Raw genomic sequence first — 16,242 nt, 5'->3', positions numbered from 1 at the left:
GACCTTTCGGCTGGGAACCAAGCACACTATCCTGTCCCCTATTTCTTTAACCGTTACTAACTGTACAACTTCAGTACTAGTCAATAAAATGTTACAGACACGTTTTTCACATTTCACATATGTGTGAATGTGCTGCCTCCATTGTGTGACAAGAGGACATAGTGTGTCCTTTTACTAGGACAGGATATACACAGACGTCTGGCAGAGCAAGAACACACCTCTAAAAAATAAGAAGAAAAATAAAAACTGGCATTGGGAATTCAAACCAGGTATTGAATCCCAATGAATTCTCCACAGAGCTTAATATAAATGAGACACTTTCAACTATTGCCGAAGATAGTGATCAAAAGTGCTTGAACACATTTAGATCTGCAATTGCCATTTTTGAAGCAATTGCAAAACTACTTTAGTAGTATAGAAAGTGTTTCATTTTAAAGTAAATGGCAATGACAATCATCACCAGACCAAAAGGAGATTTTAAAGCAGTGGTAAACAGTGGTTGTAAAAGCTAAATGAAAGCCTCAACACGTTTCATTCCCCGCCAAGTAAAAAAAGTAACGATTTACCTCCAAGCATTATTTTTTAAACGCACAAAAAATAAATGTGTGTGAATGACAACTGTGCATTTTTAAACGCACCACTTTTATTTCAGGTCATTCAGAATGGTATAAGCAATTATCGCCGGTTGGTTGGAAGTCGTTATCACACCTGGTGAGTCATCACAGAGCTCTCTGGCCATCTGTCTGATGTTTTCAGCGAGGAAGCTAAGCCTGGCAAGATGGAGCCTTAATGTGGAGGGATGGGACGAGAGACCTTCGGGCATATGGTCCTCGTTCAGACACCATTCATGTTTTATAGGTAGCAGCTTACTGGTTCCGTAATGCAGACCGGCAGCTCAGCGGGATTGGTATAGACTTTTATCTGTATATGTTCTTTCCTCTGGAAAAATAATAAATTGCTCTCGTATTCTGCCCGGTCGAAAATTGTTTTTCTTTCTGTTAACAATTTCCTCTTTTCAAGCACATATTGCTTGTGTCCCGATAGCCTCCTAATTATTTGATGGTGTTATCTCTGTTTTACCCCCACTTGTCACCTGGTCGTCTAGGTCTTTAAGCCTCTTCAGTTCATGACTTCATGACTACATGACTTTTTAATGCGCAGGTAGAGGTTAGCCCTCCTGTCCACGAATGCATGCAGACCAACAGCAACCACTAGACTAACGTGTTGATTTCTTTTCATCTTCCCCCTTTTTCATCGCCTGAAACTTTGAATATTTTAAGGAACAGAGAGACGCATTTTTATGTGGCCAATTTCATGTTGGGGACCTTGCTTTGTCTAGAACCTTTGTACAGAGGGGCTGCACAGGCCTACACTGAAGGGCGAGCCCTACACATCAACCATGGATCAGGTAGCAACCACCTTACAAACCGGGGCTTTTTCAGCCTCTCGTCTTCGATCCACACCACATTGGCCTTACCCCACAGTTAATATCCACCAGCTCAGAAAACGACTCTGCAATTCATCCATCTTCCCGACGTCTTTCTGGAAAATCTTGGCAACGCGAAAGTCTCTCGTTTAAAAACACACAGATCCACAGCTGGGGCCCCCCCTGACGAACGCTCCACAACGCCGCACAATGAGGAGCGGGCTTGGCTAGAATAAATGTCCAGACTCTGTCGACATCTTGCTGGGCACGGCTCTCACCGATGTCCCCCCCCGGCTGGCTCAATGCCTGGCTGGTTGTCAGGCGGGCTTTTAAAAATCATCACCTGCTCTCAAACAGCTGTTCCTAACACAAAGTTGCACGCGCCCACACACACACACACACACACACACACACACAACGTATACACAGACAGGCCCGCCAACACCGCCGCCCCCCCCCTTCCCCCCCCCCAACAAACAAACACAATCACAGATGTAAGCCTGTTCCTGTCTGCTGGAATGTACACGGAGGTACGCACCACACATCGGCGGATGCATTAATGCACACAGCTGGTGGTGGAGACGTGCCTCAGACGTGTACACATGTGCACACGCACCTGCCACAGCTGGCTACCAAATGGGACTACAGCACAGATGGAAGCTGGTGTAGAGAGAGAGAGAGAGAGAGAGAGAGAGAGAGAGAGAGAGAGAGAGAGAGAGAGAGAGAGAGAGAGAGAGAAAGAGAGAGAGAGAGAGAGAGAGAGAGAGAGACAGACAGAGAGAGAGAGAGAGAGAGACAGACTCAGTTTTTGGCATCCCTTCTGCTTGTCAAGAGGGACATAACTCTAATAAGTGGGGGGAGGAGGCGGTAGATGAAGTTGGCCACATTCCAACCCTCGGCAACCCAATTTAGAATTGGGAGATATATATTTAATCTGGCTAAGAGACAATCTCAAATCCTGGACAGCGGAACCAGGGAGGTTCCCCACTTCCACGGCTAGCTGCTGCGTGATTCCATTACCGCCAGACGAATACATATAGGTGATTATTTGACCACACACACACACACACACACACACACACACACACACACACACACACACACACACACACACACACACGGAAGGTCAATACAAAAAGAGTGAGAGAGATTGATGTGACAGACAGAAGTCACGAGTGTCCACATGTCCCTGACCAAGACAGCTAACCCAGCTGCTCCCGATGAGCTGGCTGACATCGTCGGGGTATGAATGTGCTATGACCGGGTTAATGTGTGTATGACTGGGTGAATATGATCAGTCAATTTGAGGCCATGATTGTAAAATAACTGAGTGGCCACCTATCTGAAAAAGCGCCATGTAAACCAGTCCATTTACAGACAGACAGACAGACAGACAGACAGGCAGGAAGAGAGACTATATCTGTCCGGCTGTCCGTATGGCCGTCTGTGTTCAGGCCATCAGGAGCTCGACGCGGTCCGTGTCCTTCCTTATCTGTGAAAGTGCTCTCGCCCAAAGCTTTAACGGCTGTTTGGAACAGGAGCGATTGTGTTGCAGGTGACTTGTTTTATAACCGCAAGACAGCAGGGGGCGACCAGGCACGTCGTCGCTCACATGGAGAGAGATGATGAGAAGGAAACACCACTGTTTTCCTTTTCTCCGCAGAACGCATGTGATCTTTTCCTTCTAGCGACGGCGCCAGAACATCCACACATCATAAAACCTAAAAGTGCCGCCCAGACAACTTTCCCATCTGTGGCCATGCACGCATTTAACACCTTGGTCTGTCTTCCGTCTCTCGCTCTCTCTCCCTCTCTCTCTCTCTCCGTTATTCTCTCTCTCTCTCTCGTTTTCTCTAAATTTAACTTTTTCACTCTTTTAGTTTGTATTTCCTGACATCCCACCCCAAAAAGCCACACCTTCCCCTCCGTCGCACCAAACTCTCCTGAATTCACATCGCAGGATTCTCGGTTCCGTGTGAACTTGTGGCAAGAAAAACACCAAAACACCTTCCTCTTCGTGACTCTGTTGAACCGAGTGAGCAACCAATCAAGCCTCTGCCTTCATTCTGTAGCAACATCACGTCTGCTTTTCCCCGTGACCATCCGGGATTGCCGCTGGCACGTCTGGTTTTGAACTACAGTACATCTTGCACTCTGTGGACACATCATTAGTGATAGGACTCGTTACTTCCTTTACTGCTTTTGTTTTCTTTGTTCCTATTCTGCTATAGGAGGAGACAGTCTTTTTTAATTGTTGGGTTTTATAGGAAGATGTTACGGATGACTTAAAAAAAACAACCTGGTGTTTAATGACCGGATTCATCACCTGGATCCTAACAACTTCAGAGTCGCTTGCTCCACTTAGGAAGCGGTGAGAAAATCAATTCCCCCCCCCCCCCACTCAGCTCCTGAACTCGCACTCTGGCTGCTTTCTTCATCGCCTGGCCGTGCTGCTTAGTGCCGTATCGCTCTCTGCTCTCCAGCCATTACACTCTCTCGCCCATCTCTCCCTCCGCCCCGGCTGCCGCGCTTGTTGTGCTCTTCCCTTCCCTCTTCTTCTTCTTCTTCTTCTTCTTCCACTTCTCCCATTCTTTCGGCCTCTCTCTTGCTCCCCCTCTCTTTTTCTCAGCTGTTAGCGCCCGCTGGGATCCACGGCCAGGCCGAACCTGTGGGTCAGAGTCCACAGTGGAAAGGGAGAGAATAGCTGGGGAAAAATAACCCTCTCAATACAACTAACCAGGCAATAGACCGGCCGAGAGAGCGGGTGGGGGCGGGGTAAAAGAGAGCGAGAGAGAGAGAGAGAGAGAGAAAGATGAAGGAAGATCAAGGAGGGTAAAGCTTTGGAGTTTTCCTTTTCCGAGGCGAGCCAGCGACTCGCACAACATTTAATGGCCGCCGATCCAACGGCAATTTAGTTTGAAAGGAAGGCAGTGGAACAGAGGGAGAGAACAAAGTGGGCCGGCGGGACCGAGTCTTTAGACAAATGGTACGGAATGGAGCGCCGCGACGGCCCTTAACTAGGGCCCGCAAAATGGCTGCGTATTTAAATCTGCTGGCAGATTTGACTCAGAGAACTGGGCTGAAGACATTAAACATAGTGTCAGTGAACACATTTGGCCAAGACGAACACGATTTCCTGGCCAGCCTGGATTCACGACAAAACTGACCCCATTAAGTCGGGGGAGGGAGTGGTTAGCACAATCAAACTCCTTTATTCCAAAAAACCGGATGACTTCAACTGTGGAACAGGTGATAATTTGATGAATGGCAATATTTAATAAATGATGTAGTGCAGTCTCAACCTAACATAAAGGGGCAAAATGTTAGGACAATGACCGGGTTGAGCTAATCATCCGATGTAATAACGCCATGATGTGAAACGATGTGTAAAACTCTCTCCCAGCCTGTGGTAGCTTGTTGGCATGGATCCAGGACCTCGATCAGCCAGATCACACCACGAGCAGGCCACTAGGGTGACACAGTGCTAGAAAAAGATCCCTTTAGTCAAAGCAAGCCTTTCCATAACGTCTAGGTCACCCTTCTGAGAGCTACTTAGAGAACGGGGGCATCCTCCTCTGGTTTTTAATGACCCGACACTGCCTGTAAGGGTATTAAAGACGTCGCTACATATGTTGAGCAGTTCCAAAGTACAACCATACTACCTGAGACGACATGCTTGACATGGCCTACATGATGTCTGCCTAGTTAGTGCCCTTCATGTGCTAGTTAGCACCTTTCATGTTTTTTCTCCCATAGGATTTTCATGTTACTAAATAAACTTGTAAGTACTGTCAATGTGGAAATGTGCAACTTGACTATAACTATAGACGTCATTAGCCTTGAGCTTGCAGTACCGAGCATGTTGGAGTAGAGAGCGCTTGGGTCCTTATTCAAAGGATATACTGGAAGGCAAAAATCTTGTAGGGGTACATTTTTTCTATCCATTCTAGATAGTTAAGATCTTCGTTAGGACAAATAAGTACAACAATTTCCCGTTGTCAGATTTACAATGCAGCAAAGAAAATGCATGCATCAACAACACATTTTCAGACATACCGTGTCGGTCATACAGTTGCTTAATATGATTAACCCCCCACTCACACTTTCTAAACAGTGAAAGAAAAACACCAATCAATCCCATTTGATACTACCGCAGGACAGCTTGGTTGGCCCCGTCACACTCCCGCGACTCTTACTTTGAAGAGCCTTTTTCTCTGCCTCTCATCTGCTCCTCGGGCTGATGGCGGCCTTAAGTCTCTCTCTCTCTCTCCCCCCAGTTAACTTCCTTAAGGAGCAATGAGGAGGCCGCGATGCTGGTAGCCCAGCAGCCTAACCAGGCCTGCGGGCAGGAGCAACCACTGAGCTGGCCTCCTTACGGGGCTTTACATTGTCAAGGTCCTGCTTCTGTGTGTCTGTGTGTCTGTGTGTCTGTGTGTCTGTGTGTCTGCGTGCGACTCGGCGCTAGCCGAGAGTCCGTAGGCGTCAGAAGGTGCGCGTGCTCCGTCCTCAGTGGGATACACATCATGAGCGTTGCCATGACAGCTGACAGTTTAATCTATATTATTAATTTATATTCTCACATTTTTGGGTCCCATTCCTTCCATCACCTGATCCCCCCCCCCCCTGCCCCCCCCCCCCCCTTTACCCTCTCTCCCAGCATGTGACCCGCAGCAAGGCTGTGACACGCCATTAGCGGTCCACAGAGATATCGTAAAAAAATGCAAGGCGAAAAAAGTCGATATGTGACAACGGGGAAAAGAAACGCTTGTTCTCCGGTTCCCCCCTGGTACTCCCCGCGCGCGGCCGCTGCGGAGGCCGGCAAAGTGAGCCGGTGTCAACACCGCCTCTGTCCGTCGTACGCTTGGCATTTGTTCATTTATCATCGGGGCCTCCTCTAGACGGCTCAGAGAGCGCGCGCCCCTCTCCCGCCTCCCGTGTAGCCCTTTGTTTTCTCTTTGTCCTCCCTGTCTCCCGCCATCTTGCTCACATTCATCCTTTTCTCCGCAATCTTCCGTAAAAAACGTCCCTTTCTTGGTTTTCCCCATTGTTCCGGGTAATTGCCGGTCTCTCCGGAGCAGGCGGTGGAGTTCTGAAAATCAATGTGACTCTTTTTCCGTTTATTAAATGCATGTGTGTAACAAACAGAGCAATTATCCCGACCTAATCAAATAATATGCTAATTTGCTGTGATTATCTAACAAAGCCTTTACATGCCTCTGCCCTGGCCCAGAATGCCCCGTTTGGCTGGACCATTTTCTCTGCACTCAAGGTCTGAATATATTTTCAACAATGGCCGCCGCTGGTTATGTCCTCTAGAAGTACAAACCAAGCGGTGGTGAGGTGGATGTTGTTTGAGAAATAAATGTGCCTGTTATGGGAGGACTATCCCTCAAGCTTTTCCATTATTCCATTATTTAGTTTTGCTTAATAAAAAGGATGTGGAATTCCCGCAACACATATCTAGCAAGATACAACGTTACAACGCCAGAACTTGTATTATCGAACTTATTGAACTCGTTTATCATCTTGAAGTCACATCGTTAAAGACTGAAACACCCGCCCTGATCCTGGCTAACTGCATGGCCCCACCAGACGCTGAGGATGAAGCAAGGATGAGCACGCAATGTAATTGAAAAAGAGTGTGCACATATGTAGATAGTTCAAAGGATAATGCAACAGGTTCTACGTTGTAAAGACCCCCCCTACACTCGGAAAGGTCATTTTATTTCAAGTTACGTAGACACTTCAGCATGGATAATTCTACAGTGCTTCACACAGCGACCACCGGCTGAGAAACACCCGAAAAAACGACTGTCACAACAAGAAAAGTTTGGTAGCAAAAGGAGGTGCTTAAGCAAGCAATCCGAGCGTCGCGACAGGACAGGGCAAATCTCTGGAGAGGGGCCTCGTGAATGAACCTCGCCACCAGTGACCCTGATTCGCGCGCTCAAGACACGACGTGATACTGAGGACCGGTGAAACCCAGTGCAAACAAGTGCCATTCATCGGCATCCTTGGTAAGAGAAGCAGATTGAAGTGGTCCCCCCCCCCCCCCCGGTGCCCCACCTGGCCCCCCTTCGTGTGTACTGTGGCCGGAGGGGACGGCTGCTATTTCACTGATCTATGGATGAGCGGATGGGGATTTCACAGCTCCCGGGGGGGGAAGCGTTGGTCTGTATCTGATTTCTCCCCCTTCCTCCTCCTCCTCCTCCCCCCTTGTGGTCTGCGTTCTACAGATGCCTCGGGCTGTTCCGTGACCTCTTGGAATAAGAAAGGTCATTATCTGTGTTGGCGCAAAGAGGAGGAGGAGGAGGAGGAGGAGGAAGAGGAGGGAATAGCGATCGGCGTCGAGCGTCGAGCGTCGAGGTGGAGGAGCGAGCGAGATCAGGCGACAAGCTCAGGGAGGGAGAGTTGAGATGAAGGAGAAGACAGACAAGAATAACATGAGGGAGATGGACAGACAGAGACAGAAATGTGTTCAGAAATGAGAGGGGTGGGGAAGAGAGAAATACATTTCGGTGTCTGACCTGGTCGAGTCACCCCTACGCTGCCCTTGTTGATCTGTCCACACCACGGCCGCTGCTGGACTCAGACGGATGAGCCTGCCCTCACACCCAAGCCTTACTTAAATAAAAATGTGTTCACTATGGCTCATGAAAACAGGAGGCACTTGCGGTACGACTTGAAGCTGCACTTAACTGATCAGAGGAAGAACCCAAGTCATTCCCAAGAGGAAGATGTTTTTTAGTCCAAAAAATGACCAAATAATACCAAGGAATGAATATTCAATCAATTTTTTGGCAAATTAAGCTTGTTGGAGGGTACTTAGTAACAGAAAGATCCTATTCATAGCCTTTGAATAATATTGAACACCACCTCACCATCAATCAGGCTGTGAACAATAAGACACGTCGACTCAATAAAGAACACAGAAACCTTTTAGAACGAAACGCTCCCGATAATACTTCTTTGATAACGATTCTCCCCGGAGCGCTTTGAACCAGACGCGCTCTACACACTTTACAGTTCCCTCGCTACTGCCTTCATAATCCCACCTTCAGAAACCACTCAGCGTGACTAGCTGTTCACACAAAACGCTTGACCTCGTCCAATGAGCTGGGGCCTTTGAAGACAAAGCAGACACGACCTACGCTTCTACCCTTTTTATAACGCTACAATGACTAACCTCTCCGCGCAAGCCGCCATTTTACCCTTCCCCCGAACCACCCCCCCCCCCCCCCCAACCCTTCCGACTGCCATTTCCCCCCATTGTGCCGCTGGATGGTGATTGCTTGCCTGCGTAGAAACGTTTAATATCCCTCCCCGCGGGACGGCGTCGCAAGGGACGCGAGTCGTGGTCTCTGGCGCTGCCGGAGCTCAGGACTTCTCCAGGCTAATTCTTACATCAACTGCTTATAGAAAGCCACTGCAGGGGAGCCTCTCCTGATGGGCATCCGGCATGCTCACACATGCACACGCGCATGCAAACACACACACACACACACACACACACACGCACACACACACACACACACACACACACACTCAGTAACACACACACACACACACACACACACTCAGTAACACACACACAGGAGCGGCACCACCCACTGAGAGTAGAGAAAACATGTCAGGGGAAATATCAGAGTGAGATACAGACAGCGGAGAGACAGAGAGTGGGACACACAGACGGACAGACAGGTGGAGGCAGACAAGGGAGACTAAAAGCAAAGGAGGTTGACATAAAAGAATGACAGTCGTCCTAAAAAACAGGCAGAGATAGAGAGAGAGAGAGAGAAAGAGAGAGAGAGAAAAATGAATAAACAGTACTAAACTAACCCTACTAAACAACATCATTCTGTGTTGTCCATCACAGTTCCTATTACAAAGGGAAATGTGAATAACAACTGCAGATATTATTTTAAGTTGGACAATGCTGACCTTTAATCAACCCAGTCACACAGTAAAACTGTTACCAAATGGGTAAAATATTAGGAAGAGGGCAGTATAGCTATTTAGTCAAGTAGTCGCTTTTATCGAAACCCAACTTACACTGAATCCAGATCAATGTAATAATGGACCAGGTAGGGGTAAGGTACCTTCCTCATTGACTCACAATTCAGTCTCTAAACACTTGCTCAACTAGAGACAATCTCACAGGTTTTGTAGCTAGAAATAAAACAATTAGTTTCGAGTTTAAAATAACCCTGCCTTGCAGAACCAATTCTAAATCGCCGGTGACAAGCAGAAGTCTTGTGTGGTTGCAGACACTGTCGTACTGACACGTCTTACTGGCCCCGCATTGCAAGCATTTCATCAATCGCTGGTAATCCTTCATTTCACCAATGCTGTGGAACGAGCACACATTCAATGAAACTGAAGTGAATAATGTACCGTTGCTCAGGACATCCATTTACAATGTTTTGAAAAGCTCTCTCCGTGTTACAAAGGGAATTGCTAGATTTCCTGCGTCATTTACTGTAAATGGTGAAGGAGTATAGGTCTGTTAGCAGCCCATCTTGCCACCGGTCAAACAACAAACAACTCATAGAAATCCCCAGGCATTTGGTAGCGGCGAGATCTCCAATCGTCTTGTATCACAAGACCACCTTGCTCAAGGATGCTGAGGCTGGTTGTTGACATTGGGGATTGAATCCAGTATCTTTCAGTTGGGAGTCAAACACCCTTCAGATTACACTATCCTGCCCCATTATAACATTGATTAGTAGTAACTAAAAAAAAAAAAACAATACTAAGCAGTTGCTCTCTTCTAATCACAATAGACTCTAGTGAAAATAAAACATGTCAAACTCCACACAGAAAGACCCCCCCCGCCCCCCACCCACCCACCCCAACAGTGCATTTGTCATTTAAAGGTTTCCTTTCATTCTCCTTTCCTTATTCCTTCAACTCCCATTTATTCAGTGATTGGCCCTTCTTTGTAAAGCACTCCCAACTGTCTGTTGTTGAAGGGTGCTGTAAATGAAATTGCTGTGCCTTACCACGCAACCAGTTTGCCACACATAAATACATACTGCATGAATTGCATCTGACTCGTTATATGTGTGGTGGCAACAAAGCCGTACACCTATGCCTTTGTATACTTTGTGTGCCTCTAGTCTATCCGTGAGTTGTGCTGGGTGGGAAAGGTATCGGCTTGTTGGGATCCGGTGAATGCATGTCTGCGTGCCCGCTGACATTTAACTTCCTCGCAAAATTCTGCTACTGCATTATTTCTGCGGATTGCGCCGAATGAGGGGGTGGAGATGGGAGCTGTGTTGGCAGCAGTGGTGGACCTCTCCACCCATTAGGGGCTCAGTATTAGTCATAAGGACTAGATTAGATGGATGGTGTAGAAATGTGTATTCTATTTAAATGGTTCTATTCTGCATCTGTACATTTATAGGTTTTTTTTCAGAAAGTGACATTCTGTACTCGTTCACACTTTTAAAGTAGTTAAAAGGGGACGGCCAAAATAATACTTTTCTGGTCCCCTGTCACAACCCCAGCTCAAGGATTTGACAACCAAGGAGACTGCACATTGGATTCACCTCCATTCTACCATGCATTTAAAGGTAAACAGATCATAACGCCGGCATGAGAGGTGGGAGTCTGCATTATCAGCGGTGCGTGGTCGAATGCAAAGTAGCACTGATGGATATTTCGAGTGTACACAAACCAACCCAATGGCTACTTAACACAAGCTCTCGTCCGCTTCCTGTTAAAATCGTAATGCTTCACACAACGTCACAATCAGCCAAAACCCAACAAACTGAACACACCAGACCACCTGTAACCCCAGCAGCTGCTGCTCATTCCCAGCTGAATGAGACGGGCTGTGGGACTGCGGCCCCTGCTGTGTTTTCAATCAAATCCTGTGTGGGTTGTCCTGCTCCTGCCCCACTGGTGCCAGGAGCCCACTCTCCGTGAGAATCATTGGTATGCATGTTGGGGAATCAACAAGGACTTGAAATACGAAACATGGAAACCAGAGTTACGGCACTAAAGTGTACACTGCTGATGTATGCGGCAACACTTGCCCGTCATGTTTGTGTCAGTCACTCCTCCAGATATAGGTTCAGTTTACTAGTTCACTTCAGCAGAGTGAGCACTAACGTGCCTCTGTCCAGCTCCACTGTTAGGGGATGGTATTAACACTTCCAGATTCAGGGGTTTGATTCCCACAAGGGTCATGGCAACAATGTATGCACGCACAGTCAATCGATTCTTTGGACAAAAGCTTCAAAACCAAATGGCATATCTTAATGCATTTATTTAAAGCCTGGCGGATGTAAAGTCCTTATTATTCTACTGCCTGCACAGATTAGTTGATCTGTGTTAAGCACCACAGGATGTAAACATGTGAGCAGATATGAGGTTTATTTTGACATGATCCTCATGACATTTTCCAATTCTTACAGCCTACAACCAGGCGTCTTTAAGTCCTGGTACTTCAACATGGCCCAATGGGCAGGTAGGGATAAATACTGTATATTAACAGTATACAATAATCCCTACATAAGAATATTGTCAGTATTCCCCAGAGCAATTTGCCCGTGATTTCCTGGCAGACAGCGCATAACTTATTCACTTCGATGCAGATTTTGTCCTTTGATGTCGCTGCACACATCAGAAGAACTTTAGCATGCTTAAAACACCAATACCACCCTGAGTTCTTCATTATCTTCAAACCCGGTGCAAGTCTACATGCTACACATGCAGAAGACATTCCTTTTATTCTGGTTTATGATTAGTTTCCCAATGAAATTCAAAATGGTGGCGCTTTGAAATGCTTTCTTATAAACCTTTCAGTTATTTAATTTCTTTGTTACCACCTTGTTTGAAATCAATATAAATTTTATGAATGACATCCCAGATTACAATATCATTTTCATTTAATTGGTGTAGTAAATACGATATGGATATTTAAATGTGGAGGGGTTAAATATGAAAGCAACTCAAAATTCAAAGAAATTATAAAAAGCATAAAAAATAATGGGAAAAAAAAAGTCTCCCTTATCCCATTAGACGGCAACTGGAACCCTGGCTATTATGTCTGTGTGAAACCAATCAGGTACAGTCACCCGGGGGCTTCATATGACGCTGTCGCTTTCAGCCCAACCAGCAGCTCCAACTGGAGGAGAAGCAGGGCCCAAATGAATCCAATTGCTAAAAAAAAACACAGCTCTGAATATAGTGGGTCAGATGCTACCGCTGTGATGGCCTAAATTCCTTTTCTTTTTTTGAAAAGGGAATTGTGTTTACATCCATTTTTTTTCTTTTTAAGTAGAATTGCATCATCAGAACCGAGGGAGGCTGAAGAACAGCTGGGCTGGGCAGTGGGAAAAGACGCAAGACACACAACAACGTTCAAGCGGAGATCGAACCATGAGCTCTTTTTTTTTTTTTTAACTCAAACAAACAAATGCAATGATGAACACAAGCAACAAGCTGTTGCTTGTCTTATAGGCCAACGCGTGTAAACACAAGGCAAACACAAAGAGTGAAGGGGAGTTTAGAATCAACAATAACGCTTCTAAACAGTAATCCTTCAGCTGCCATCCACACATTTTTCAGCGAGTCACTCTGGGAACGAGCAATATATTCACCCCCACGATTGCCCTGGCCCAGAACATTAACCAATCACATCGGTGTATCTGATATAGGCGGGCCAAAAGCGTTGCTGTTTTACCGATCGGATACGGCAAGAGTCTTATCTATTGGTTAGCGCCGCTGGTCTGGATACGTCACCCCTTGTAGTCTTCTGATTGGTCTTAGTGTTATCCAATTGTGTGCAGTGATATTTTCAAATGCATGCTTGGTTTCGCCCCTCGAGTTGGGCCATTTTCATTACTCGTTACCAGACCCTACAGCTTTCTAGATGTGGGTCTGGATTTCCAGGCTAATCCACACACACAATGCCAGCAGAACTGTTCCTGTTGAGTGGGCGTGTGCCATAGCGCCAATGTGGGAGGGGAGGGCAAAGTAGTTAAGGGTCTGCGTTTAAACTCACTAATGCCGCTTTTCCACCGACAGTATCAGCTCGACTCGACTCAACTCGCCTCGACTCGACTCGGTTCCAGGCGTGTTTCCATCTAAAAAAGTACCTCTTCAATGTGGGCGGGTCGTAGAAAAGAACCTCTCCAACATGGGCGGGTCGTCATTAGGTTTTAATCACGGGAGACGCGATTCCCGGGAAATCTGAATCTATCAAGACTATTTCCTGATTCCCGGTAAAGGTTATGATGGGAAATAAAATAAAATAAAAAGCGCAATGACTGCGCGTCTATTGTTGTCATACGGTAACGTTGATGGAGGCAAAACTCGAGCCTTGGGAAAGGAACGACACTAAAACGAAACAGCGAAACGCTGATCCTCCGGAGCCGGTCCGTGGACTCCAGCCACGCCGGACACACACAACCACGCCGGACACACACAACCACGCACAGCCTTACTCTAGCCCCGGGAAAGGAGCGACACACACGGCGAAACGCTGATCAGTGTCCCCCTCGGGAGCGGGTTCGTGGACTACAACCACGCCGGACACAACTTAACTTTGAATGATTATTCCCATTTACAGCCGCTGGCCAATCAGTTACCAGCAGCCTGTTTACGTCACACAAAAGTACCTACTCCGCTCGCTTGGAACCTCGACGGAGGTAGTACTAAAAAAAAGTACCCGGTACTAGGTACCAGGTACTTTTTTTGCCAATGGAAACGCAAAAAAGGCGTGGCGAGTCGAGTCGAGTCGAGCTGGTACTGGCGGTGGAAAAGCGGCATAAGTTACTAGGAAGATTGTTGACGGTCGAGCTTGTCAGACAATTCCTCTTCCTTTACGAGTGGTGAAAGAGAGTAGATGCAGAGAGGAGATGGCTTACTTTAGCCAGCAGGGACGACGCCATACGATGGGTGGCTGATCTGAATACTGCTGTCGGCTGCCTTTTGTAGGACTCCTCGGAAGGCTTCGTAACCTGTGTGTCAGAACCCAAACACAACACATGCATGCGCACACACGCACACACAAGTGCAGAGACACAACACACACACAAATACCTTTTAACATACACAGATACCGCGGCACATAAGACTCAAACAAAGGACATACAAACATGAATATCCCCTAACCCTAACCCTAATAACCCTAGTGCATGAGAGATCTCTCGACCCCTTATTCAAAAACAGATTAATAATCCAGTTAAATGACGTCAGGGACAGTGGGAGGTACATTTATAGAGAGTGAGGCAGGCAAAGTGAATGAGAGTGGGAGGGGTAGAGAGACAAAGATAGAGAGGGACAGATAGAAACCCACTCCCTTAGTGGAAGAGAGACAAGGAGAGGGAAGGAGACCGATTGGTAGATCACGGACGGACAGACTGGACCGTACCATATATTGCCCGGGGCCGGGGGCGTCCAGAGTCTGTACGTTGTGGAAGATGGAGTTGCGCTGCGCTGAGCAGCCAAACCCCCCTTTCTGTGTGCTCTCCAGAGTGGCTCGCTTCACACTCTCCTGGGCGAGACCACAATCAAACACATTGTAGGAGCCTGGGCCTGGAGTACAGAGAGCAGGACCTAATCAGGGATGGTTGTGTGGACGTGTCCCGGTGTCTTGGAAGAGGTTTCGATATTTTTGAGCATAGTCCAAAAATATCGCCCCCTCTAGCAAGAGTGTGTGTGTGTGTGTGTGTGTGTGTGTGTGTGTGTGTGTGTGTGTGTGTGTGTGTGCGCGTACACATCAAGCACATATCTTTTTGCAATTCTATCTATTTTGTGTGCTATTTTGTGTCTTTTAATGCCAGATTGCTGAACACCTCATAAATCCTGAGGCGGCCGTTTTGGCTTCCAGTTCAAAAAACACTAACAGTCTTGGAAACGGGAAACTTAACACTGTGGGCTGTAGGTGCGATGTCAGCCACCTTTTCCCATTCAACTTTGGGAAAAAGGAACCAATTCGTTCACTGCGACGGCCCATTGCCGACAAACAACCTACTCAAAACACAAACAAAATATGTACGCTAAAGCATAGTGCATCATGCAAATACGGGCCAGCACTTTAAACATGCACACGCGCCCACCTGGAGTCGAGTGTTTCCGACTCTGGTGCTTGAAGCGGACCGCGGTGCCTCCGAAGGGGCCCCTCTTGGAGCCCAGGGGCCTCTTCAGCAGCTCCAGGGCACTGCGCGGGTCGTTGTACGTCCCGACCGGGGGCCCCGCCTCTTTGGCCGACGTGAACCTCTGTTGAGCGACAAGAAGACGAGAAAGGGTGGTTGCGGAAAAGAACAAGAAAGATAGAAGCGGGGGAGGTGAGAGAGGAGAGACATAAAGGGGAGACAAGAGAGTGAGTGTTTTTGAATGTGTCTTGTCACTCGTTCAGATTCCACTACGATGACAGGGACTAAAGCTGCGACCTCCACATAAGCCTATGCTCATGTTTCCCTGACATGCATCCAGCAGAGGCACAGCACCCCCGCTGGAATACTAGTGAAACTGCACTAGTATTCTATATATATACTAGTGCAAATAAATGGCCCAAAATGCTATTGATTTTTAACTCAAAGCATATGAGATTCCTCCCCTACTGCAACCCCCCAAATGTTACACTGTTATTAATGTCATTGGAGAAATATTCTGGGAAAATACTGGTGTTATCAAAGAATACAATTACAGTACACAACACTGAGATACAACTGCACAACCTCATGTTATCAGAAGCAACCTATATTCATGTCACGCAGTACAAGTAAACACTGGCTTGTTGAGTAAAATGCTATGGATATGAATGATAAAGGTACCCAATTGGGATTGGTTAAACTGATATA

At 47.0% G+C, this 16,242-nt stretch overlaps 1 protein-coding gene across 1 annotated transcript in view; it reads right to left on the bottom strand.

Annotated features, from left to right (window-relative positions):
* The window catches only part of stpg2 (sperm-tail PG-rich repeat containing 2), a gene marked incomplete at both ends in the record, with an annotated part of 49,133 nt that overhangs the window by 16,687 nt on the left and 16,204 nt on the right, over positions 1-16,242 (bottom strand). The window contains 3 exons of the mRNA XM_084467651.1: positions 14,305-14,397; positions 14,811-14,974; positions 15,499-15,658. Coding sequence (XP_084323777.1) covers positions 14,305-14,397; positions 14,811-14,974; positions 15,499-15,658 — 417 coding nt within the window. The remainder of the gene's footprint in view (positions 1-14,304; positions 14,398-14,810; positions 14,975-15,498; positions 15,659-16,242) is intronic.

Source organism: Micromesistius poutassou (genome assembly GCF_964030765.1).
Source record: "Micromesistius poutassou genome assembly, chromosome: 5".
Classification (NCBI taxonomy): Eukaryota; Metazoa; Chordata; class Actinopteri; order Gadiformes; family Gadidae; genus Micromesistius; species Micromesistius poutassou.
This window is presented reverse-complemented; position numbering and strand designations above follow the sequence as displayed.